Below are 25792 nucleotides of genomic sequence, written 5' to 3' on the forward strand. Positions count from 1 at the left end.
TCATACCTGAAATATCATTCCATCAAGTAACTGCCCTTCTAGCTTCAGCAAGAACTTTTCAAATGGTTTTAGTTTTTCTTCTTGAATTCCAAATTTTGAAGGATTGTGATGGACAGATTTCAGTAACCTTATGGAAGATTAGGAGAAAGACCTTCAATTTTTCTTATAAAGTTCTTCAACTGAAAATTTTCCAGGAAATCAAAATTTTAGATTTGTATTTCTTGTTTAGCTCTATATATTTGAAACCTAAATAAAAACAATGCTAATATATTTAATTTTCTAATCATACCTTTTTATATCATCCTAAATTCAGATATCTGGTACTCTCTAGATACCAGATGAACAATATAAGATGCCTCAACTTAAGTCTTAAGAATATACAATGAAATAAAAACAGGTTTCAGGAAAAGAATGGTCACTTGACTAACCCCCCCAAAAAAGCTGGGTTCTAAGGTAGTCAAATTAACATTCCACTACATTTTAAGAATTAGGAGGCTCAACAAGCTCATCTGAAATTTAAAAATGGTTACCGTATTCATAAAAATATTTTTTTCATAAAAATATTTGACATGAGATCCTTTTAAATACAGATCTCCAAATCTTTTAAAAGATCTGCACTATTTACATTTGTTTCTTACTAATATATTAACTCTACAAAGAGACTATTTTAAACATTTTAATTGGCTCACCTTTTATACATAGTCCAGTGCTCTTTCAATGTGACATGATTATCAACAATTTCATCCAGGGTAAGCAAAACAGTTAGCAGCTCTCCCAAGTGCTCATACATAGTCTGTCAAAACACCTTTAATGATTACCATTTAATCACTAGTTACAAGTTAAGCTTCCTATGGATTTTTAAAGTTAAACACACTGAGCTAATTATTACTGAATTAAAGCAGCGGGTGAATCAGTTTATTAACACAGATGAAACTATTAATCCTCAGATGGAACAATAAACCTTAAATAGAGAAATGCCTGCCCACTACTTCATCCTTAATCGTGATATTGCAGAACTGTTTCATTCTCCAAAGTGACCACTTAGAGAATCTGCATTTCTCCTTACTGGGAAAAACTAAGAGCTATACTGATAATAGGTCAGTAATGTCTCATCAACTTCACAAACAAAAGTGAGCAAAGGCAAAAAAAACAAAAACAACTTTAAGAGTTTTGCTATAATTGTACTCCCCAATCATATAAACTCCCCAGTAAAATATAATAAAAATTACAGTTTTACAGATCAACTTAAATTACTTTTACCTGAAAATGAACTCCAGTTGTCTCTATAATTTTGGGTGCAATCCTGTAATAAAATAACATCCAGTTAAGAAAACAATTTGTTTTTTGACATTGTTCATTTTTATTTCAAGGAAAACATATAGCAGCAGCAGCTCTTGGAATTTTAACATGTACGTATCTTTAGTTGGCTGTCACCACTAGAATTTATGAGACCATACTCCACTTTCCTAAAAAGAGAACTAACTTGTATATATAGAGTCAGGGTTATGCTTGCCTATAGCTAATTTAATGGGTAGGAAAATGACAATATGTGGCCCATGAATAACCCTAGTCGTTTAAACCTAAAGGAAGCTTCTGGGATGGAGGTAGAGAAATAATAAAACTGATACTAATTTCTTTCTAAATAGTTAGAATTTCTCAGTTCCCAAGAGGAATCTTTATCATCCTAACCCAAATTGGCACTTGGAAACTAGTCAGGTTTATTTCTGAGTCCCCATTCCTACTGAAAAACAATGCATTCAACCAACATTGTACCAAAGTCAGAAGCCCCAGGATAATTCAATTTTACTTGCTAGACATCTTCTACTCAGCAGTAAATAATTTAAGACAGTACTTGTATATCAAAGCACATAAAGATATTCCATTCCACGACAGAATATCTTAAAAGTTAAATACAAAATACAAATAAATTTCATCTTTCTTGGATAGGGGTGTGGTGCTGAGGAGTCCTCTTTGAATCACACATCAGGTACTGCAGGGGTTGGGGAGCTATGCTCTCATTTGCCCTCTGGCCATGAGAACAGCTTCAATGAAAAAAACAAAGCATAAAATAAACACCTGACTAAGAAAAACATGAGAATGAGAAACCATTAACACAGTCTTCTAGTTTATAAAGAGAGTTAAGATGCAGCCTGGTATAGTAAGAACAACGAATGGACTGATGATCAAAGAACAGCATCTCAATTGCTATGGAATCTTATATACCTCCTCTGGGCCTCAATTACTTCTCATAATTGAGAACCCCTTCTCATATACTTAAAGTTACTGTGAAATTATAATCCAATAGTAAATGGGAAAAATTTTAAGTATTAATCAAATATGAGATACTACTTTGCGGTCATAAGAACAGTAAGGGCTAAGAAAAGTTCCATGTGATTCTACTAGGCCAGGAACAGTCAATGTAAAGGAGAAATAAGGAGAGAGAATTTGGTACATGTTCTAATTCCATATTACGCTTTTCCTACATAATCAAATTTAAGTAATATTGTCAACATTCTTATTCAGATAGATAACACCATGGCAGAAACTGTCTTATTAACCTATGTATTATACACATCAAGTAGTGTTTGAAACATCACAAGTGTTCAAAGGATATTGAATAAAGGAATGAAAGAACGAGTAAACAAATGAGCAAACAAGCAAAAAACTATTTCAGGTAACTAGTTTTAGAAAAACATTCCTGGCATCTCTCTTATAAGTGCAAAAATATTTATAAAATCCATTACTTGTTACTGATATAGAGGGCAGCCAACTGATGGACTACATTCATCACCACTTCATAGCACCTCGTAACAAAACAAGACAGTTCCTGAAATGACAAGTTGAGTATGTGTTATACCGTTGCTTTTTTAACTGTCGCCATTTCTCAATTTTATGGTAACAACGTTAAACAAAACAAAACAGTTTTTCAGTAAAATTTCCAGTTAACCTGCAGCCAGACAACTTCAAGAATCCTTCAAGCAATCAATTCTTAACTCCTCTCCTGCATCCCAAGGTCATTCTAATGCCCCCACAGAATTTCCTTCATCCTTCTATTTTAAGTCTTATAGTTACTCATGTTATTCTTAAATGACAAAGACCATCTTATTGCTTCCCTGAATATTCACTGCCCAGCATGGACGCTAAATTTCAACTGCTTCTCAATAAATTTCTGTCCTAAGTGAATAAATAAATGAACATCTGAATGAAGAAGTTCAAAGACTGCCAATTTAGAAAGTAAAATAACGAGGAAAAAGGCTCTCCAGAAATCACACTGAAATAGCTTCAAATGTTTATTATCTTTGTCTTTTTTTTTAATAAAAAAGCTTGGCACACAGAAACGGAACTATTAATTATTGCAAGAATATGTTTGTTATTAAATAACTCGCATCTAGAGGATCCCTGGGTGGCTCAGCAGTTTGGCGCCTGCCTTTGGCCCAGGGCGCGATCCTGGAGACCCGGGATCGAATCCCACGTCGGGCTCCCGGTGCATGGAGCCTGCTTCTCCCTCTGCCTGTGTCTCTGCCTCTCACTCTCTATGTCTATCATAAATAAATAAATAAATAAATAAATAAATAAATAAATAAATAAATAAATAAATAAATAAATCTATAAATAAATAAATCGCATCTACCCATGTCATAAACCTTCTGAAAGTTTCTTTTCAGAAGCTCTCAATGCTTAAACCTAAAAAAGGTTTGTATCCTCAAGTATTCTAAACCTGATTAAACCTGTGGCTATTTTTTTTTTAGATTATTTATTTATTTATTCATAGAGATACAGAGAGAGAGAGAGAGGCAGAGACACAGGCAGAGGGAGAAGCAGGCTCCATGAAGGGAGCCCGATGTGGGGCTCGATCCCGAGTCTCCAGGATCACACCCCAAGCTGCAGGCGGCGCTAAACCGCTGCGCCACGGGGGCTGCCCAAACCTGCGGCTATCCTAAATTTTAAGTTCTACAAGGGAAGGAAGTTCTGTTTGATTTGTGCACTGCTGCAACCCCAGCATCAAAAACAGTTCCTAACATATGCTAGGCTTATAAAACATTTACTGAAGGCTTAAAAATGGAATTTATGCAGCCGTCAATAAGATCAAAAGACAATTTAAAATATCTGAAAATGAAAATAATGCATTTCAATCTTCCTTAAATAGCTCTAGTTTTACCTTTCTTATTAAACTTCTAAAAGTTCAATAAAAGCAAAGAACAGAAAATGCAGACAAGTAGTTCAAAGCAAAAAAGCCAGAAACCTTTTACAGGTATATAATAGACTACTTACAAAAGGTAGAAACAGAATGAATTAGCCAGTTAAAAGACAGAGATTTATAGATGTTCAGACTGCATAATAAAGCAAAATCCAGACACATGTGGTCCTAAAAAACACAACTAAAACATAATGATATTGAAAGGCTGAAAGAATATAAAAAGATAAATCATAAAAATGTTGACTAAAATAGAGCTGGGGCAGTGACAAAATAGTTTGTTAGCATTACTATAGCTATTATATATACATTTATATAATTATATATTATATACCTAATTATAATTTAACAAGGTCAACATATAAGATTCAATTTATAAAGAATGATTAACAATTCTAAATTTGTATGCACCAAATAGAGTATCTTGAAAATAAGAAATCCAAATTTGAGAAAACCAGAGGGAGAAACTGACATATTCACTGGAACCCCACAAATGACATTTCTTAGACTCCTACCAGGAGGCTTTTCTGTTAGGTTCTGCCAACAGGTGGCACTAAAAGGACACTAGAAGGCAGGAAAAGGACCTTTCCACTTCCTGCTTTTTTAATCAACAAAATCCAGGCAAAAGCAGTTCACCCAGCAATGGCAGTTTGCTCCAGCCTCCTTTTCTTTCACCACTCCAGAACCAACTTCATATTGTCCTCTCAGAGGTACCCATCAGTCAGGCAGCACTGCCTCCTTCATAGGTATCAGCACTAACTCCGCAATGCTTCTGCTCTAAGCTCCCAGATTCTGGCAACCCCAATCCTTTTTTTTCCCTTGATGTAGAGGTGGTGTCAGCTTCCTCTGGATGACCTCACTATTCTCTTTTCTTTTAGCCCTCCAACTATTATATAACCAATTTTCTATATCAAATCTCCTCTTTTGAAACCTAACACATACCATAAGAGAAATCCAGTTCAACAAAATGCTCTCAATTACAACAAGGAGACAAAAAAAGTAGTAAAGATATAAATGAATTGAATCTATTAGAGTATGCTTGATTCAATGAAATACATCAAATCTTAAACGTAATAATCAGAAGGCAGGTGGGATTAGGGGTGTTTTTTCCTTATCTCCAATTTTTGCCTTTGTCATACAGTACTAGCATTGCTTTTATAATGGAGAGAGAAGAGGAAGTTATCTTATTTTTTTTGATAAAATTAAATCAAAGACCTAGAATAACTAAAACCCTGCAGTGATGAAAACATCTGGTTTATTCTGATCTGATTGAAACATCTGGTAAAAGCATCAAAGCTACTTTTTAAAACTTCATCACAGCTTAATCATTTCCACTAACAATTTTTTCTGACATAAATTATCTTTTCCTACCTGGTACAAAGTTTAAATTCTTTTAAAAGGTATGGTGACAAACCATCACAAATGAAATTATTTAAAAAGAAAAAACTTACTTTGTTTTCTTATTTCCGTAAAATGCTATGAAAATCTTTCAGGAGTTATGACCTCTTTAACTATAATCCAATGCCAACTATCTTACTCTCAAAATACATATTCTTAGCGTTTGAAGGTTTCAGAACTTTTTTTTTTTAAAGATTTGTTTCAGAGAGCACGCACAAGCACATGAGAGCGCGCTAGTGGGTGGGCAGAGGGAGAGAGAGAAGCAGACTCCTGCTGAGAAGGGAGTCCATGGGTGGGGTGGGGGTGGTGTGGAGCTTGATCCCAGGACTCTGGGATCATGACCTGAGCAGATGGCAGACCCTTAACCAACTGAGCTACCCAGGTGCCCCTTAGAAATCTTTTTTGACTGGGTATAATTTACCCAAACATTAAAAAAAAAAAAATTAAAATGAAAAATCAGTTACCTGTAAGAATGAAATAAATCTTCCCATTTGAATTTGGCAATCACCTTCCACCATGCTGGAATCTGTAGCTTTAAAAAGCAACATGAAGAACCATATTTTGATTTTCTAATTTAAACTTAGTCAAAACCCAAAATGAAAAATAAATATAATTTTTATTCATTAGTATATCTTCTAATCTGCATAGTATTGAAAAATGAATTTTTATACTGAAAAGAAACATGAGACAATCATTAACCATTCAATTAAAAGTAACCATCTGTTTCACTATTTAATGAATTCAAGGAAAAGCCTTGGAGAAACACAAAAATTACAGATTTTAGAGAATTTTCTACTGCTTCATCACTCAGGTTTTTTCCACCTGCTTATCAAACAAGTAAACCAACAGAAAAATTTGAATGCCTATTTTCTCACAGTAATACATTATATAATCATGGTAGTGCTAGAATTGTCAACTTTCATTCATTTCAATCTTAAAAAAGGCATCATGACACTACAATGTAAAACTTTAAAACTTACCTCCTTCTCCATAAAACAAGAGACCATTATAAAATTTAGTTTCAGCCTGTTTAAAAAAAATTTAAAATAATTTTAAAGGTTGCTATTTTGTTTTTAAATTGCTAGGCTCTCTTGTTATCCATATTTAACAATTAGAAGACTATATCGCATATACAAATTCATTTAAATTCAGAAACTGCTTACAAAACAGGTAAATTCCAATTATCTTTAGAGTACCAAAGATATTACTGATACTCAAAGTTATTTCTTAATTTCTTTACCCCTGTTTTGTCTTTTCTGACCATTCTAATTGTCCTATATCCTCCCACATACTATCAAAAAGGTACAGAAAAAAGAGGAAGTTTACCAACTTCTACCAGTTTTAATGACCCATGGGCAAGAAAATGCAAAACATATTAAAAATTCAAAGCTTTAACAAAAAAATCAGTTATATCTAAGGGCATCTGGCTGGCTCAGTCAGCAGAGCATGCAACTCTTGATCTCAAGGTTATAAGTTTAAGCCCCATGTTGGGTGTGGAGTCTACTTAAAAAAAAAAAAAACACCAAAAAAAATTGTTAAAAAAAATTGTTAAAACATATATATAAAAATATATATAAATCTATAAATATATGTATATACATATACAAATATATATACATATACGTATAAAAGTCAATTATGTTTAGAAAGCCAGTATATATGGCAGATAAGATAGACTCGGAAGGTATGCAGACCTAGACTCAGTTACTACCAGTAAAATGTTAGGCAAGTGATGCCCTCTTTAAGCCTATTTCCTCATCTATTCCTCAGGTTATCTGTCTCTCTATGTACAAGTATGGGGTCTCGCACAAAGTATACTCAATGAATGGTAATCATTATTATTAATATTACTTTAAATAAATAATTCATTCAACATGCAACAAATCCTTATGTACACTATATACATACACACACACGCATTTATTTGCTTTTAAATAATATTTTTAACATCGTAAGAGTATAATTACCTCATACTTTAATTTCTTGATTTCACAACAAAGTGCAGCATAAACAGTGATGACCTTGTTCAAGACCTAGTTTGATGAGTACAAACATAAAATTAAAAAATCAGTTATAGAAGATAACTAAAGCATTTAAAAAATAGATTTTTAGGTTTAGAAATCTATACCTTGTTTTCAGTCTTTATGAGTTCCAAAAGGGAAGACTGTTCATAAGGCAAAAGCTATAAAAACAAAGAGAAAGAATATTTCTCTATAATTTGAAAAAAATAATTGAAATTTTAAAGATACTAATTGAGTCTAGCTCTATTCTACTTAAACTTGTTGGACCCTGTATTTAGCACTAACATACACCAGATGGGGAGTGACTGCTAATGCATATAGGATTTCTATAGGAGTGTTGAAAATACTCTAAAATTGAGTCTGATGATGGCTGCACAATTCTGTGAATACACTAAAACCCAAAGAATTATATGATATGTGAATTTCAAGAGATCTGAATTTCAAGAAACAGTTATTAAAAAAAGTCAATATGTAACTCAAGACAGTGTCTAATACATGATAAATATTCAGTAAATGTTAATTATTATTAAAGTGGTATCAGGCTATAGTTTCAAAGATAGAACAAGATAGAATGTTCTCAGAATGGAACAGAGAAGTGACTTATTTTATACATTAAAAAATTGCTCCCAAATGAAATTCTACTACTGAAACTAATATTACACTATATGTTAAATGGAATTTAAATAAATACTTTAAAGGGAAATGATGGAAATCTTCTATATCTTCATCAGAATATGAGTGACATGTGTTTGAGAAAAATTCACTAAACAGAATATTGCAAATCTATGCATTTCACTATATGTAAAATAATCTCAATAAGGAACAAATAAAGAATGAATATTCTATTCCAACCCTTTCCATTTTCTTGATGAAAAATAAAGGCTATCTCAGAGGTCTGTGCCATTCACTAAAAAACGAAAAAAGGCACACACCTACATGGCTTAGAGATAAGGATATTAACAATTTGTCTCCAAGTTTCTTTTAGTTCTCTAGATTCCAAATAATATTAATATACGGCTGACCTTTGAAAAACACAGGTTTGAATTGTGTGGGTCCACTTACATGCAGGTTTATTTTTTTTTTATAAATGTAGTACAGTGCTCTAAATGTATTTTCCTTATGATTTTCTTATAACATTTTATTTTCCCTAACTTATTATAAGTATATAGTACATAATATGTATACAAAATATGTGTTAATCAACTGCTTATGTTATTGGTAAGGTTTCTGGTCAACAGCAGGCTAAGTTTAGGGTGGTGGCCCTAAAGTTCTATGCAGATTTTCAACTGTGTGAGAAGTCAGCACTCGTAACCTACATATTATTCAAGGGCCAAATGTACATTCCACTTTTTAAGATTATGTTTTCAAGATATAGTATGTCCTGAAAATGTATACATAAATTAAAAATAAAACAAAATCAAACCTTTAATGCTATTGGATCAAGATTGAAATCCCAAACATCACCAATTGAATCATCCAATGCATCCTCAATTCTTCTCAATTGAGACGTATACTCCTCAAGAAATTTCCCATAATTCTTAAGTTGGACTTCAGCATGAATTTCTGAATTTAAATTTTAAAACAGTATGTAAGAAGTACAATTAACAAATTATAGGACATTTACTTCAAATAATTCCAAAAGTCACAGCAAAGTAGTTACTAAGCTGTTTAAAAGTATTATTTTGCAATGTCTGGACTTCTTGAAAATAAAGTTTCAAATTTAAACAATAATTCAGTTTTAATCCTTTCCAAATAAAATAATTTAAAAAGCTATAGATATTAACCATATACAGCTACAACACACTTAAACTATAACTTTATTTTTTAATCTTTACTTATTTGAGAGACAGAGAGTGAGCAAGAGAGAGAGAGAAAGTGCACAAGGAAGGTGAGGGGCAAAGAAAGAAACAGACTCCCCATTGAGCAGGGAGCCCAAGGTGGGGCTCGATCCCAGGACTCTGGGATTATGGCCAGAGCTGAAGGCAGACACCCAACCAACCGAGCCACCTAGATTCCCCATAAACTAGAACACTAAAATGCTATAAAAAGGTGATTGTCCCCACATGCCCCGTAAGTTAGGGCTTTTAAACAACCTGAATAATGCCTTAGACAATTCAACATCTTGAGTCTTTTTTGCAAAAAGAAAAAAAGAATACCTGACTCAAGTATAAAAATCTGTGTTGTCATAGAAGCAAAACTTAATCATCATTCGTAAGTCTCTATGCTGTTGACTAGTGTCTAAAAATACATCTATTGTTTTTAAAACAGTTTTAGACTATTTTATCATAATGAATGTTATTTCTATAATGTCCAAAATTTACCAAGATATTTTAATTATCAAAATAGAGTTGGAAAAGCCAGTAAAGAATACTGAGTACAGAATACAATGCTAATATTTACAGAATTCACAGATTATATAGAGGACTCTAAGGAGTCACTGAAATAAACTGGACAATAAAAGTATGTCTAGTCATTAAAGTCAATAATTGAAAGGAAATATTCTACCATACACATTAAGAGTTCATTATTTATTCCAAACGCAGCAAATCTGATTCAGTTTCTTTTATTGATCTGAATAACTATTCAACCGTGCTGTCTAAAAAAAACTAAAATGTTTCTCTCCTTAAATTAACAATGCAAAGGAACTCTAAGATAAGTATGTCCTAAGGATAAAGACCCAGCTCCCCAATCTCCCTTATTTCGCAATTAATGCTCTGAATCAGCTGGATCCATTCAATTCATTAAGGTTCCTAGCTTTTCATATGAAAAGTGCATAAAAAACACTCAGGAGCTGAAGGTACCAATCCCTCTTATTAAATAGATTAATATCACTAGAGACACAGATTATCAACTTGTATTAATCTTAGAATTTCACTAATGTAATCATTTTGGTCTCTAACTTGTGCTGCATGGAACTTCATCTGGTACGGTTTTTTTTTAACCTCGAACTTCAAAATGAAACTATTCAATTTTATTAAGTAAAAGTTGCTTTAATTTTTGAAACCTTTCTAGGTGCAATGGAAGCTATAGGACATCCCTAAAAAACACCACATATCGTAAATAAAAGGCATGGAAGAAGATAAACTGGCATTCTCTTATAATTACCGTGTGAAGAGCGCCTTTTCGCTGTCTTACACGTTGTAAGAATATGCAGGGGGAAAAAAAAAAAACACTCAAACTTCCAAAAGTTGGTTGGAGGAAAAGCAGAAAAACAGGAAAGCGAAAACAGGAACCCGGACCTCTCCCCATTCTAGAACTGAACGCTCAGCTCGGGTGGCGAAAGCCCCGAGAGGCCAGAGGCAGGGCCAGCGCGGTTCCCAGGGCTGCTGGGCCTCCCCGGGCGCGCCCCGCCCGGCCCGGCGCTGCGGGCTGCGGGCTGCAGGCTGCGGGCTGCGGGCAGCGGACAGCCGACGCCGCTGCCCCCGGGCACCGCGGCTCCTCGGGACAGCCGCCGCCCCGGACCGAGCCCCGCCTCGGCTGGCCTGACCCACCGCACCGGGACCCCAATCCCGAAAGTAACGCTGCAGAGCTCCCTCCTCCGCACCCCAAGGGGCTGCAAGTGTCCCGAACCGGACCGCTGCGCAGCGACCGCGACGCAGAGCCCTCCCGCAGGAGCGCTGCAGGGGCGCATCCACCCGCAGCCCTTGCCCTGCCCTCCCTTACTCTGTGAGCCGTCGTCCACGCGGTCGAACTCCCAGTCTGGGGACAGAGTCTCCACCGCCATCACCCCGCCGCCTCTCCCGGCCACAGCCCCAACCAGCCAGGCGGACCACGGCGGCCTCACCCCGGCGGCTGTCACGGCACGTGACTTCCGGCCTCGGCCCCGCCCCCGCGCGCGAGGGCAGGCCGGGCTCAAGGCCCCTGTGGGCCGCGGGGGCTGCTGGGAAAGCGAGTCGGCCGGGGTGGCCGGAGGCGGAGTCCTGCGGTGGCGACTGGCGCCTCGCCTCGGTTCGGTTCACGTCTCAAGCCACACGGATGCTTTTCACTTCACTCTGCTGCCTCCAGGTCATTTTTAATAGCTGGGGAGTTGTTCCATCAGTCTAGCCTAAACAGGGCAAACTTGAGGGGGCAGCGGCTTAGGAGGCGGTGGTCCCCGAGGAGTCGCTGTCAGGCGCCCGCGCCCGCCCTTCCACCCCATCGGAGCTCCTGCGGGGTCTAGCAAGTCCCGTGCGGATTGCTCTTGAGAATAAACCCGTGTGTGAGAGGCGGAGTTACTTTGCGAACGCCCTATTCTGCTTGCCCTGCGCCGGGCGATCTGAAAAAGGCCGGAGGGAAGAAGCCGCGCTCTGTAAACGAGTCCTGAACGGTTCTAGCTGTTAACCGGCTTTCCCGCGAACGGGGGTCTGTGTTTCCCGGTAATTCCACATGGATACAGGTATTGGCACGGTAATGTTCATTGCTGCATGGTTTTTAATACACACTAACAGGAAACGGTCTTAATGTCCATCAATAGGGAATAATTCCATAAAGCTTAATACATCCATGTTATGAAATACGAGATAACTGTTTTTTAAAAATCAAATGCATTTATAGGGACGTAGGAAACTGAAAGAAAGCGGTTGCGGCGGGTGGGGGAGCACCTGCGTGACTTAAATAGTCGGGCAACCTTCTTCAGCTCAGGTCATCATCCCAGGGTGCTGGGATCAAGCCCCACGTGGGCTCCCTGCTAAATGGGGAGTCTGCTTCTCCCTCTACCTCTACCTCTCCCCTGCTCAAGCTCCCTCTCTCTCTCTCTCAAATAAATAAATAAAATCTTTAAAAAGAAGATAAGAAAAAGAAGAAGAAAGTAGTTGCGGAATAATGTGTATTTGTGGTTACATATATACTCATGTAAATGTGTTTGTGCATATGTGCATGTAAATGCGGAGAAAGAGAACTCAAATCGCGCCAAACGGGATAGTAGTCACCTGGAAAAGAGTATGTGTTGGCGATTAAAAAGTGGATTTTCACTTTTTTTTATGTCCCTTTGTGCATTTTTTAATTATTAACAGTGAGATCTTATTGAAGTCCTCCATAATCTTTTTTTTTTTAAGATTTTATTTATTTATTCATGAAAGACACACACACACACAGAGGCAGAGACACAGGCAGAGGGAGAAGCAGGCTCCATGCAGGGAGCCTGACACAGGACTCAGGCCCTGGGCTGAAGGCGGCGCTAAACCCCTGAGCCACCCCGGCTGCCCAGGCCTCCATAATCTTAAAAGGATCCAAAAATAACTAAATTAATCAAAGCAGGTAAAAGGTCTTTAGAAGAGCAGTCCCTGAGACCTATGGATCTACAGTAGGTCAAATATGAGTGCCCACTAGGTGCCAGGCACCATGTTAGATAGACAAACTATTATGGGGGAAAAAAACAGACAAGAAAGGTGGACCCCACCCTAATGATGCTTGCAGTCTAAGTAGGCATTTTAGAAAGGAAAAAAACAAACTTGAAAATAACAGTAACACAGTGGCTAACAATTAATTAATTACAGTGATTAATACACTTTTCCCCTTTACTTTGTGAGTAAATATGATTGTGAGTTCAACTTGCTGTACTCTTCACATTTGTATTAATCACTGTAATTAATCTCCCAATAGCTCATTGTGATATAGTGAAATTATAGGTAGGAGCAATTTGAGTATGCAAATGCACTATTCTATTAAAGTTAATAAATCGGTGGCAAGAGGCAGTGTCATACTATAATAAGCAGAGTGTCTATAGCCAAATTGTGCAGGTCCAAATAATAGCTCTGTCACTTACTAGCCTTGTGATTTGGGGCCAGATAATTTAACCTCAGCCTCAATTTCCTCAGTTTTAAAATAGGAATGATAGGGACGCCTGGATGGCTCAGTGGTTGAGCATCTGCCTCCAGCTCAGGGTGTGATCCCAGAGTCCCGGGATTGAGTTCCGCATCGGACTCCCTGCACGGAGTCTGCTTTTCCTTCTTCTGACTATGTCTCTGCCTCTCTCTCTGTGTGTGTCTCTCATGAATCAATAAATAAAGTCTTTTTTAAAAAATAATTTAAAAAAATAAAATGGGAATGATAATAGTAAACACATCATAGGATTGTCTTGAGGACTATTATATTTTATACATGTAAGAGGCAACAATGCCAACCACATACAATAGAAGTGTTTGCTATTTGAATCATTGTCACTTAATTTTTTAAAGAAATCTTAGAGATTGCCTGTCTTGATCTTATGTATCTTTAAATCAAATTCCAAGTCCTAGATTCAAATTTTGTTAGAGAATTAAAAGTTGGATGTGAAATACAAAGCACATTCACTATAAACTGAAATGCGCTTTCTGAAAGTTATTTATGACAGCAGAAGTCCTATATTTTTCAGGCCTAGACTACAGAAGGCAAATGATCATTTTGAGGAATTAAATATCCTTCTTTCTACTTTTCTTCATTCTTAATAATACTGTCTAAAAGTTGAGCTTGGAAATAGAAGGGGAAATTTTTTATATAGATAGCATTGTACTATTTTGAGAACTTCAAAGAACTTATACAGCTGCCCAGAGAACATGCTTGCAGGAGTTCTTGCCTTTAACACTTATATTCACAACTTAAGTATCAGTTTATTCCATACCAAAATACTTTTTATATATTATAGAGCTAAGGTTTTGGTGAATGAACATGTTTTCTAATATACATTTAAAGTATGTTTCCAATAATAGAAATTATGGTAATAGCTCACTAAGACCTTTTACTTAATTCATCACAAAGCCCTATGTGTACCTGTCAAAAAGATTCCTAATGCGTTAATTCATGTATTTCTTTTTTTTTAATTTTTTTAAATTTTTATTTATTTATGATAGTCACACACAGAGAGAGAGAGAGAGAGAGAGAGAGAGGGGCAGAGACAGAAGCAGGCTCCATGCACCGGGAGCCCGACGTGGGATTCGATCCCAGGTCTCCAGGATCGCGCCCTGGGCCAAAGGCAGGAGCCAAACCGCTGTGCCACCCAGGGATCCCCATGTGTTTCTTTACAAAAGAACCTCTCACCTGGACAATTGCTATAAACCTGTGATAGAGCTTCTCTTTCCATTGTCCGTGCTGTTCTCCAAGTGAAATTTCTCAAAACCTATCTGATCAGGTTATAGCCCACTTTAAAATCCTTCAGTGGATTCCTGTTACCCTTGGTTTGAAGTTTTCACTTCATAGAATGGAACACAAGGCCTTTTTCAATCTTCCCGTTGATTATTCTCTAAATTTTCTGCCTCTTCTACTCCCTAATCTCCACCCACTTTGCTCTGCTGGGATGCCAAACCATTTTCAGTCTCTCAAACAGGTCCTGCTGACTCCAGTTTATGTAAAGGCATTCAGATGCTTCCTGGCACGTAATAAATGCAAAATAAGTGCTGCTATTATCTTTACTATCACTCCTGATCCCTGCTTTACTCTCCCCCCACCAAATTGTTCCAAATTTCCACTCCATCTCATTGTCCAGAACTTAATGATATGGCCACCCCTGACCTACAGGAGAGCCTGGGAAAGGCAATCTTTGAATCGAATGGCCATGCATGCAATTGGTTTTTAGGAGTGCCTGGGTGGCTCACTTGGTTGAGTGTCTGACTCTTGGTTTCAGCTCAGATCATTATCTAGAGTTATGAGATGAAGTCCCACATTAGCCTCCATGCTGGGCATGGAACCTGCTTAGAATTCTCTCTCTCGTTCTCTCTCTCTCTCTCTCTCTCTCTCTCCCCTCTCCCCACCCCTTGCTCTCCATCTCTCTCTCTTTCTCTCTCTCTCTCTCTCTCAAAAAAAATTTTGGTTTTATTAGAGAGAAAGGAATAATGTATCTTGGGAAGCCATTAGTTTCTGATGTAAAAGTTAATGTCTGAACTGAATTTTGATATCACCACTCCCTTGTTTAAAAATACTGTCAGTGGCTTACAGGTGTGCTTACAATAAAATATAGCAATATGGGAAAAGGTCAGTGGCTTACAGGTGTGCTTACAATAAAATATAGCAATATGGGAAAAGCCTAACCTTTCTTTTTTGCTTATTATGATCTAACCATATTGGCCTTTTAGCTCCTCCAACAAACCAAGTTCTTCTCCAAATGAAATCCTTCACAAATACTATGCCTGGAAAGTTCATATGCCATAAATATGAACTTTATGCCTGGAAAGTTCCACCCTCATTGGCTATCTACCACTTATCTTTCATATCTCAGATTAAATGTCACTTCCTTAGGACATTCCTGACTACACAATTCTCAGTAGGTACCTTTTGTATTCGGAATATATACCTTTCCTTCATTGCTTTTATGAAAATTTTTACCATTTAATTATTTGGAGTTTACTTGTTTAAGGCCTATTTCTCCCACTAGACGGTAAGTTCTATGAGCATCCAACCCATGTCTCTTTGATACAGTTCATTATATCAGTGCTTGGAACACAGATGATAAATATATTTGTTAAAAGAACAAGCTAACAATTGTTATTTTTTCCATTGCTCTGTGATAAATATTCATTTTGCAGGACAAGTATTTCCTTTTAGTTCTTTAGTGGTTGGCATTATTTATTAAAGAAACTATAAGCGTAAAAAGTTTAATAAAATATTATATATATATGTATTTCTATGTAAGTCATTTTAAAAGCATACCTTAGGAAAATCTTATGATTAACATATTAAAGTAATTGACAAGAATACATCTAGAAATGGACAAGCAGAAAGTAGTCAAGTAAACCTACCTGCAGTTAAAAACTAAGAAAAGTAGACAATATAGAGTAGAAACTTTAAAAGATATGAAAGACAATAAAATCAGACAGAAAAGCACATGGAAATTACTCAGAATTCTGAATTTACTCAGAATTTGCTTGTAAGAGTTATGAGTTCATGGCTTTCTTCCTGACAATGTCCTTTACCCCTTTAAGTCAAGCAATGAAACCCGGTCTTACCAGCTCATGGTGGAAGCACACTAAGTTCAGGTTTGTTGGAAGAGAAACTGGAAATTTGGGAGGAGCATCCTAAAGCAAGGGGCCCACAAAGGGGATGAAATCCAAAACCTAAGTGTGAGCATTGCCCAAATCCCTGGCTAACCACCAAACTATATAGAGGGAGCCTGCTGAAATCACAGTCAAGAGTCCCTAAAAACACCTACACTGGGTGAGAGGGGTGCTTGCTGCCCTTTGATGCATATATTTCCCAACAGATGTGCACCTCAGGTAGGAAAAAGCTGAAGTCCTATGGGTTCAAGATAGCAGAAAATGGAGATGGTTGGGCTAGCAGAGCAGCTTGAAATTTAGAAAGGAAAACTGATAATCAAGGGAACTGTTACAGAGGTGAACCCCAAAATCTGAGCCAAAACACTGGCCAAACCATTGTCTACATGAATCGAACAGAAATATAACTTGCTTCCCTCTGCAGGGTTTGAGTCCAAGCAAATTCACTGCTTTCTAAACAAAAACCCCTGGGACACCTGGGTGGTACAGTGGGTTAAGCTCCTGACTCTTGGTTTCAGCTCAGGTCCTGATCTCAGGGTCATGGGATGGAGCCCTGAGTGAGATTCTTTTTTTTTTTTTTAATTTTTATTTATTTATGATAGTCACACACACACAGAGAGAGGCAGAGACACAGGCAAAGGGAGAAGCAGGTTCCATGCATGCACCGGGAGCCCGACGTGGGACTCGATCCCGGGTCCCCAGGATCGCGCCCTGGGCCAAAGGCAGGCGCCAAACCGCTGCGCCACCCAGGGATCCCCCCCTGAGTGAGATTCTGCTCAGCGTGGAATCTGCTGGAGATTCTGTCTCCCTCTCCCTCTGCCCCTCCCACTCATTCTCTCTCTCTCTCAAATAAATAAATCTTTAAAAAATAATAAATAAACAAGTAAATCAAAACTCCGATAGTTTTCTTAAGAATGTAACAGAATCCAGAATGTCTGTGAATTCGCTTTTTTCCTCCTTTTTTTTGGGGGGGGGGGTGAGCAATAAAATTTAATTAACCAAAATCTGACAGAATAGAAAGAAAAAATAGATGTAATTATATAGCTGAAAATTTTATTTTTAAAGATTTTATTTATGTGTGTATGTGAGAGAGAGAGAATACAATCAGGAAGGGGCAGAGAGGGATCCCTGGGTGGCGCAGCGGTTTGGCGCCTGCCTTTGGCCCAGGGCGCGATCCTGGAGACCCGGGATCGAATCCCACATCGGGCTCCCGGTGCATGGAGCCTGCTTCTCCCTCTGCCTGTGTCTCTGCCTCTCTCTCTGTCTCTCATGAATGAATAAATAAATAAAAATCTTTAAAAAAAAAAAAAAAAAAAAAAAGGAAGGGGCAGAGGGAGAAGGAGAAGCAGGCTCGCTGTGACATGAGGCTCTATCCCAGGATCCTGGGATCATGAACTGAGTCTAAGGCAGAGACTGAATTGACTGAGCCACCCAGCTGCCCCTTTGGTTAGAAATGTTAATACTTCTCTCAGTATTATGACGAATAGAATATAGGAGAATAAAGAATTGAACAATACTCTCAACCAACTTGTCTTAGATGATACTTATAAACATTCTACACAACAACAGCAAAATAGACTTTTTTTTCAAGTATACAAGGAATACTCAGCAAGGTAGGCCATATGCTAGCCATAAAAAAAATCTCAGTGCATTTTAATGGACTGAAATGTGATGGTTAGATTCTCTGACTGCAATAGAATTATATGGAAATTAGTAACAGAAGAATCTTAAAATCCCTAAAAAATCCCTAAACTTGAGTACAAATCTCTAGGGCATTGTGTAGAGTGAAGAAAATCTACAAAGTTATATACTATGTGATTTCATTTATTTGGCAATCTTGAAAAGATAAAACCACGGTGACAGAGAACAGAGCAGAGATTCTCAGGATGGAAATGGGTAGTTGGTTAGCCATGACTGCAAAGAGACAGGGCAGTTCTGGGGTGGGGAATGGAAAGGTTCTGTATCCTAATGTCAGTGTTCCTTACATGAGTCTATACATAGGTTAAAACTCATAGAACCGTACAGAAAAAATGAAATCAATTTTACCACATGTTAATTTTAAAACATGTAGTAGTGGCATTGACCTTTGTGTGCATTCGGCTTCAAGATTCAAAAACAAATCTTGGATCCTGGTTCTTTTCTATCTCTTCTGTAATTTTTGCTACACTCTTTAGGTTCCATCTGGCAGCCCTTGGTAGCTTCAGGCTCACATCTCAATACCAAAAGTGATTTTAAAAAAAGGGTACACTTGGGCACCTGGGTGGCTCAATCGGTGAGACCTCTGCCTCGAACTCAGGTCATGATCTCAGGGCCTGGGATCAAACCCTGCATTGAGCTCCCTGCTCAGCTGGGGGTCTGCTTCTCCCTCCTCCCTGCTCATTCTCTCTCTCTCTTTCTCTCTCTCTTTCTCCTCTTAAATAGATAAATAAAAATCTTTTTTTTTAAAAAAGGAGGGGGTACACTTAACATAGCTCAAACAGAAATCCGAGAATTAGGTCTTGCTGGCCTTCCTTAGCCTTACTAGGATCTTGTGCACAATTTGAACCAATCATTGGGCGGATTTAAAAAAAAAATCATCCTTTCTGAATCTTTGTACTTTATGGCTCTCTTATAAGAATTTTGTTTTTTAAACAATCTGACAATCTTTGTCTTTTAATTAAAGTGTTCAGTCCATTTTCATTTACTGCAATTATTTAGGCTTAAATCTAACATTTTACTAATTTCCTTCTATTTATTTCCAGTTATTCTTGTTTCTTTCTCTCACCTTTCTTGCCTACTTTTCAATAGATTAAAAAAATCATTCTACAATTACCTTGATAATTTTACATTTTGTTAACTTGGTAGTTATATATTATCACTATACATAGTTATTGGGGTTTTCTATATATAGTATAATTTCATCTGCAAATAGTGAGTTTTATTTCTTCCTTACCAGTTTGGATGACTTTTATTTTTTCTTCTTCTCTGATTACTGTACATTGGACTTCCAGCAGTATGTCGAATGAAAGTGAGCAAAAGTGATGAGAATGGACATCCTTGTCCTGTTATCTTAGAGGAAAAGCTTACAATTTTTCACCATTGAGTATAATGTTAGCTGTGGACTTTTTCACATATGGCCTTTATTATATTGAGGTATATTCCCTCTAAACCCATATTGCTTAAAGTTTTTATCATGTATGGGTGCTGTATTTTTCAAATGCTTTGTATCTATTGAGATGATCATACGGTTTTTATCCTTCCCCCTGTTAATGTGATGTATCACATTAATTGATTTGCAAATATTGAACCATCCTTGAGTCCCTCGAATAAATCCCACTTAATTATGGTGAATAATTTTGTTTTAACATAGCATTGAATTTGGTTTGCTAATATTTTGTTGATAATTTTTGGATCTATTATCCTCAGAGATATTGGCCTATAATTTCCTTTTTTGTCATGTCTTTGTATGATTTGGGTACCAGGGTAATGCTGGGCTCATAGAATGAATTTGGAAATTTTCCTTCTTCAGATTCTCTCAAATTTTTGTTTGAGAGACATAAAAATGACCTTATTTCATCTTCATTTTTGCTGAGTATAGAAGTCTAGGTTGACAGGGCTTTTCTCTTTGTCAGACTAATTGCCTTTGATCTAACCACTGGTTATCAAGAGATCTATATCTTTAACTCTTACAGAAGAAAATTTTAGACATCATTAATATTTCACTGTATGTGGGTAGACATAAACTGTACATTTCCTGAGGTTGGGAGCTAGGGGATATAACTATGGAGCCCCAATTCAGAAAAAAAACACACTCCTTTCCCACCTCTCCCAGTATACACAGTTTACAAATAAAATTATAATTAGTATTTGGAAGTTTAAAAGAAGCCAGAAGTCACAAAATGCAGTCAGGGAAATGGGTTGAATTGACAAAGGGCAATTCCCAGAGCAAAACAATGTTTGCTGAATTCTCCAACCTTTAAGGATTTTTTTCCTCTCTCCTTCTTAAACACATTCATTCATTCATTTATTCATTCTTTCAACAAGTACTTTTTGAAATCTGCTTAGTGTTAGATATTGTAAATCCTGATAAATCAGACATAGATTTAGCCTGCAAGGAGCTTCCAGTGGAGCAGAGGAAAGATACACAAACACCAATAACAGAATGAGATGTCAGAAGAGATACTTGGACAAAAATCTTTCCCAATTCAGAGGAGTGAAAGATTACTTTGGGGGAATAAGGGAGTTAAGGGAGGAAATAATCAGGAAAAATACCTTCAGGAGGCAGCATTTGACCTGTACCTCTATTTTTTTTTTTTTTAAGATTTTATTTATTTATTCATGAGAGGGACCAGGAGAGAAAGAGACAGAGGCAGAGGGAGAAGCAGGCTCCATGCAGGGAGCCCGATTTGGGACCCAATCCCAGGACCCTGGAATCACACCCTGAGCCGAAGGCAGGCGTCCCATGAGCTGTACCTTTAAGAAAAGAAGGAATTTGGCCATGCCCAGATGGTGACAAGTGACAGATGATAAGCTTTTCTGGGAAGCATTGTCTCGGAAAGAAAGAATCAGCAGGTACTAGAGAGGCTAAATTTCACAAAGGAGCAGCAAGAAAATAAGAGAAAATCCCAAACCACAGATGGCCTTGAATGCCAGGCTAAGGAGTTCTGTTTGGAACAGGTGGTTAGGTAGAGCATATCAGAGCATTCCTTCTAGAGAGATGAGAGAGAAGTGTGGGTGTGGGTGTCTGTTTGTCTATCATCTGTTGGGGCCTAGCCCCGTGCCAGGCCCTTTGCCACGTGCTAATTTATACATACTCTCTCTTGAAATCCTCTTATCAGTTTACAAGACGGGTATCAGGATCCTACACAGCCAGGTGTCTCCACCTCTTGTCTTTCCTATCTTTGCCTCCTCAGGACAGTGTTATGGCCATGACTTGAAATGTCAGATGGGCCATTTATAAAGCAAATCCCTGTCTACCTCACCGGGTTTGAGTAACTCGTAGAAGATCCCCCAGCTGGTATGCAAGTACCGGGCCGAGACTGGCAGCCGGGGCCCCGCCCGCTGAGCATCCGCGTGGCATCCCCGCCGGGGCCCCGCCCGGTCGCAGGGGATTGGCCCCCGAGCCCCGCCAGCTGAGGACGCGGGGCGGGGCGGGCCGGGGGCGGGTCCCGGGACTAGCGGTCCCCGCGAGCCGACAGCGCGGCGGCCCGGCGCTCGGAGGTGGAGGGGGCAGGCCGCGCCCCGCTGAGCCTCCGCTGTGGTGCAGCCCGGCCGCGCGTCCCTTCCAGCATGCTGTGGCGCGGCAGCCAGGCGCTGCGGCGCTTCTCCACCGGCCAGGTGAGTCTGGCCTGGGCGAGCGTCCTTGGCTCTCACCCGGGACTGTTTTCCAGACCCTGGGGCGGGAGAGCCGGGCGGCGCAGCTGCTGGGTGGGCAGCGATACAGGACTTCGCTGAAAGCCAAGACAGCGTCTGTAAAACGGAAAGACTGCAGAGAAGGATCCGGAGGGAGTCTCGGGTATGTCAGGCGAGGCATTGTCTTGTCCTAGGACGGGTCTCGGGATGCGGCTTTTGGACATCAGCCCATCCGGCTGGGATTGACAGGGTGGGAACAGCCGCTTGGCAAGGGGGCAGAGTCAGCTAGCTTCCTTTCCTTTTTGCATTTCCGTCATGAACTCGTTGGTCCTGAGATGGAGCCGGAGCACAGGACCGAGACCATCTCTGGAGGAGAGTAGTATTCAAGTCAGCGAGGGCCTCCTGGGCAGCCTGAGAGGTCTGAGCGCTCCCGGCTGGCATTCGGGGCGCGTTCAGATAATGGCCCTCGGAGCTGCTGGCTGCAAGCAAGCCCATTCTTCCTGAGCTGCAGGCGGCAGGAGTGCTAGGATTCCCGGGCGCTGCAGAAGCAACCACCCTGGAACATTGTTAATCGTAGCGCAAGAACCGAGCTGTGGCGGAGGCCCGCGCCGTGGAATTGCGTCAGCTCCTCCAGAAATGGAAAGAGCGGACACGTTGCATGTGGCCCCGGGAGAGATGCCTCCCTGCATCTAGGCAGATTCAAAGCTGTTTAGGGAAAAAACAAAAACAAAAAAACCCAATTCATCTCATATACATTATCTCTTTTATAGGAAGTGAATGCATCCCGGGCTGTGAAGGAATTTGCTTTTCCATTCTTCTTTGCAAAAGCCTTATGTTCATATATCCAGATGTAAAAAAAAAACTTGAAAGCAGAGAAAAGTGTTGAATAGCACCAAAGAGAAACCGATCAGTGCATAGGTGGAAAAGCTTTTGTTTCCCAGACAACCCCAAATAATGAGGACTCACTTTACCCCCATCCAATCCTAGTTATTTGGGGAGGATTCACCTTTTAAAAATAAATAAATAAGGAAAAGAGACCTGTTCTTGAAGAGCTTTTGCTTGCTCTAGACTCCTCCTTCACTTTCTCTCCCTACGTGGCACCTGGGAATCTGGGTAGGATGGTAGAGAGAGCAAGGGCTTGTGCTTGCCTGTTTTATCAGTCCCCTCCGACAACACCTTTCATTGAAATTGTCTTTTTTGGAAAGCAGAAGGGAGTCTTAAAGAATGCAAAGATTATAGTAGTGGGACTTACATAAGATTTCAGTAATGAAAGTTGAACATTCCAGGTGCAAATGACAGAGACAAAAACATGCATGTGGGGAGGCACCAAGCATGGTCAGGGGTCAGGGGTCAGGGATCTGAGTCTGACTGTACCCAGGAGTACATGTGGAAGAGCTGTGACATTTGGCCGGAAAGAAGACAGGTTTTTCCATGGCCAAAAGGAAGACAGGGAAGACAAGTGGAATGTTTGGGATATTTTACTCCATAGAAAATGAGGATCCATCCTTTGGACAACGTTCTATAAGAATTGTTCAAAATCAAACATGGCTGGTGGGAGCATAAAATGGTATAGCCACTTTGGAAAACTGGCCATTTTTTATAAAGTTAAACATATAGCTATGATATGACCCAGCAATTGCACTCCTAGGTAATTACCCAAATACCTATTTATGAATGTTTACAGAGGCTTTATTCATTTATCAGCAAAAACTGCAAACAAATTGTCCTTTATCTGGTGACAGGATCAACAGTGGATAAATCCATCCATACAAGGGAATCCTACTCAGGAACAAAAGGGGAATGAACACTAATATGCACAACCGCATGGATGAAACTCAAATACAGATGCTGAGTGTAAAACACAGACTCAAAGGGCTATGTATTATATGATTCTAATTATAGCACATTTTGGAAAGAGTAAAACTATAACGATGGAAAAAAGATCTGTAGTCATCAGGGGCTGGAGATAGAGGAAGAATTGACTACAAGAGACTGTCTCTCAAAGGACACAAAGAAATTCTCAGGGATGATGAATTGTTCTTTATGTTGATTGTAGCAGTGGTAGGGTAACTCCGTGCCTGTCAAACCTATAGAACTATATATGCTGAAAGGGTGTATTTTACTGCATATAAATTATACCTTCATCTTTATTTTTTTAAGATTTTATTTATTTAATCATGAAAGACAGAGAGTGAGAGAGAGAGGCAGAGACACAGGCAGTGAGAGAAGCAGGCTCCACTTAGGGAGCCTGATGTGGGACTTGATCTCAGGACTCCAGAATCACGCCCCTGGGCTGAAGGCAGGCGTTCAACCGCTGAGCCACCCAGGCATCCCTACCTTCATCTTTAAAAAGGAAAAAAAAAAAATCACACAGTGCTTCTGAGTTTGGTATTAAAGCAGAATGAAAAAAAAAAGAAAAAGAAAAAACTTCTTAGGACCTAGCAAAATCCAATGGGAAAACTAGTTTATAACACTTCCTGATAGCAAATTTTCCATTCCCTGTCTTAAAGAAATGGACTTAGAAATATTTAACGATGACTTAATGATATGGCTGGATCTTTTTAATTGCTGCAACTATAGATAGGAATAAAACCCTTTGTCTGTTAGTTATTATTATGCACCTCCAGTATCCTGCCTGGTTCATTGCATCTTATTTCTCCCCAATGACAGGGGGTTATTTGGTCTTCATATTTATTTGGCACTCTGTTATTTGGCTTCCTCTGCCAGTGTCTGGGACAAGTCAGGTTGCTGGTCTGAGTTCATAGCCTGGTTCCAGAACTTGAGGTTACCTTCTGATCCAGTTCAAGAGTTTGGGCCCTTCCTTGCTTCTTGGAGCCAAATACTGGCTTTATACCCTAACTCTAGAAAACAGGTCCTTGTTTCTCAATTACCTGACCCCCTGCTATGGTGTCTAGTTTGTTTTTAGGACCTTCAGATTCAACTTCAAACCATACTTACTTGTGTATTATGTCCTGAGCATTTGTTCTAAATCCTGAGGATATGATTAATAAATAATAATAATAATAATAATAAATAGCATTGATACAGCACTTAGTATGCACCAGACACTGATGGAAATGCTTCACACATATGCTCATTTAATCTCCTTAACGTTTCAGTGAGATAGGAACTATTATTATGCCCATTGTACAGATAAAGTAACTGAGACTCAGAGAAGTTAAATAACTTTTTTAGAGTCTCACAGCCAGAAAGGATAAAACAGTAAACAAGAAACAAACAGTCCCTGCTTTCAAAAAAGCCCAGATTGGTGGGACAAATGATTTAACTTGTGGTTAAGGATAATAATAGACAATATACCAAAAAGGAAATACAAATGGTCAATAAAATATTAAAAGACAATCAAACTAATAATCAGGGAAATGCAAATTAGAACAAGATATAATATTTCACTCTTCACTGAGCATGGAGTTCCATATGGGGCTCAATGCCATGACCCTAAGATCATGACCTGAGCCGAAATCAAGAGTTGGACACCTAACCAACTGTGCCCATCAGGAGAGCCTAACATTTAAGTTTTAAAAATGATTGTGCAATTTCACTTATAGATACTGACAAAAGCACTCCCCCCTTGGCACAAGAAGCATGTACAAGAATCCACTGCCATGGTACTTTTAATAATGATAAATTGAAAGCCAAACTTTTCCTCAATAGGGAAATGAACAAATAAACTGAGACATAGCTACACTATGGAATGCTGTGCACCAATGCCTTCCGTGCTGACTGGTAAACTCCTGAGGACCAGGACCAGTGTTCTTTATGCTTTGATTGTAGAGATCCCAAAGAAAAACACCCACAGAAACCAAACAGGTGAAACAAATGAAGGATTTGAGCCAGATGGAGTGCTGTAGGAACGGTGGCAGCCGCTGCTCAGCTCTAGCTGACTGTCA

The 25792-nt window shown here is 38.8% G+C and overlaps 2 protein-coding genes across 2 annotated transcripts in view; one reads left to right on the plus strand and one right to left on the minus strand.

Moving 5' to 3' along the window:
• WASHC4 (WASH complex subunit 4) overlaps window positions 1-11405 on the minus strand; it is a 54717-nt gene extending 43312 nt beyond the window's left edge. The window contains exons 1-10 of the mRNA XM_041754139.1: window positions 11278-11405; window positions 9038-9177; window positions 7722-7775; window positions 7561-7626; window positions 6574-6619; window positions 6058-6125; window positions 2745-2827; window positions 1261-1303; window positions 690-793; window positions 7-127 (exon numbers count right to left, since the gene is read on the minus strand). Coding sequence (XP_041610073.1) covers window positions 7-127; window positions 690-793; window positions 1261-1303; window positions 2745-2827; window positions 6058-6125; window positions 6574-6619; window positions 7561-7626; window positions 7722-7775; window positions 9038-9177; window positions 11278-11338 — 786 coding nt within the window. The 5' untranslated portion in view covers window positions 11339-11405. The remainder of the gene's footprint in view (window positions 1-6; window positions 128-689; window positions 794-1260; window positions 1304-2744; window positions 2828-6057; window positions 6126-6573; window positions 6620-7560; window positions 7627-7721; window positions 7776-9037; window positions 9178-11277) is intronic.
• Window positions 11406-21706: 10301 nt separating this feature from the next.
• ALDH1L2 (aldehyde dehydrogenase 1 family member L2) overlaps window positions 21707-25792 on the plus strand; it is a 53565-nt gene continuing 49479 nt past the window's right edge. The window contains exon 1 of the mRNA XM_041757424.1: window positions 21707-21869. Coding sequence (XP_041613358.1) covers window positions 21822-21869 — 48 coding nt within the window. The 5' untranslated portion in view covers window positions 21707-21821. The remainder of the gene's footprint in view (window positions 21870-25792) is intronic.

The sequence above is a fragment of the Vulpes lagopus genome, chromosome 5, assembly GCF_018345385.1.
Source record: "Vulpes lagopus strain Blue_001 chromosome 5, ASM1834538v1, whole genome shotgun sequence".
Lineage (NCBI taxonomy): Eukaryota > Metazoa > Chordata > Mammalia > Carnivora > Canidae > Vulpes > Vulpes lagopus.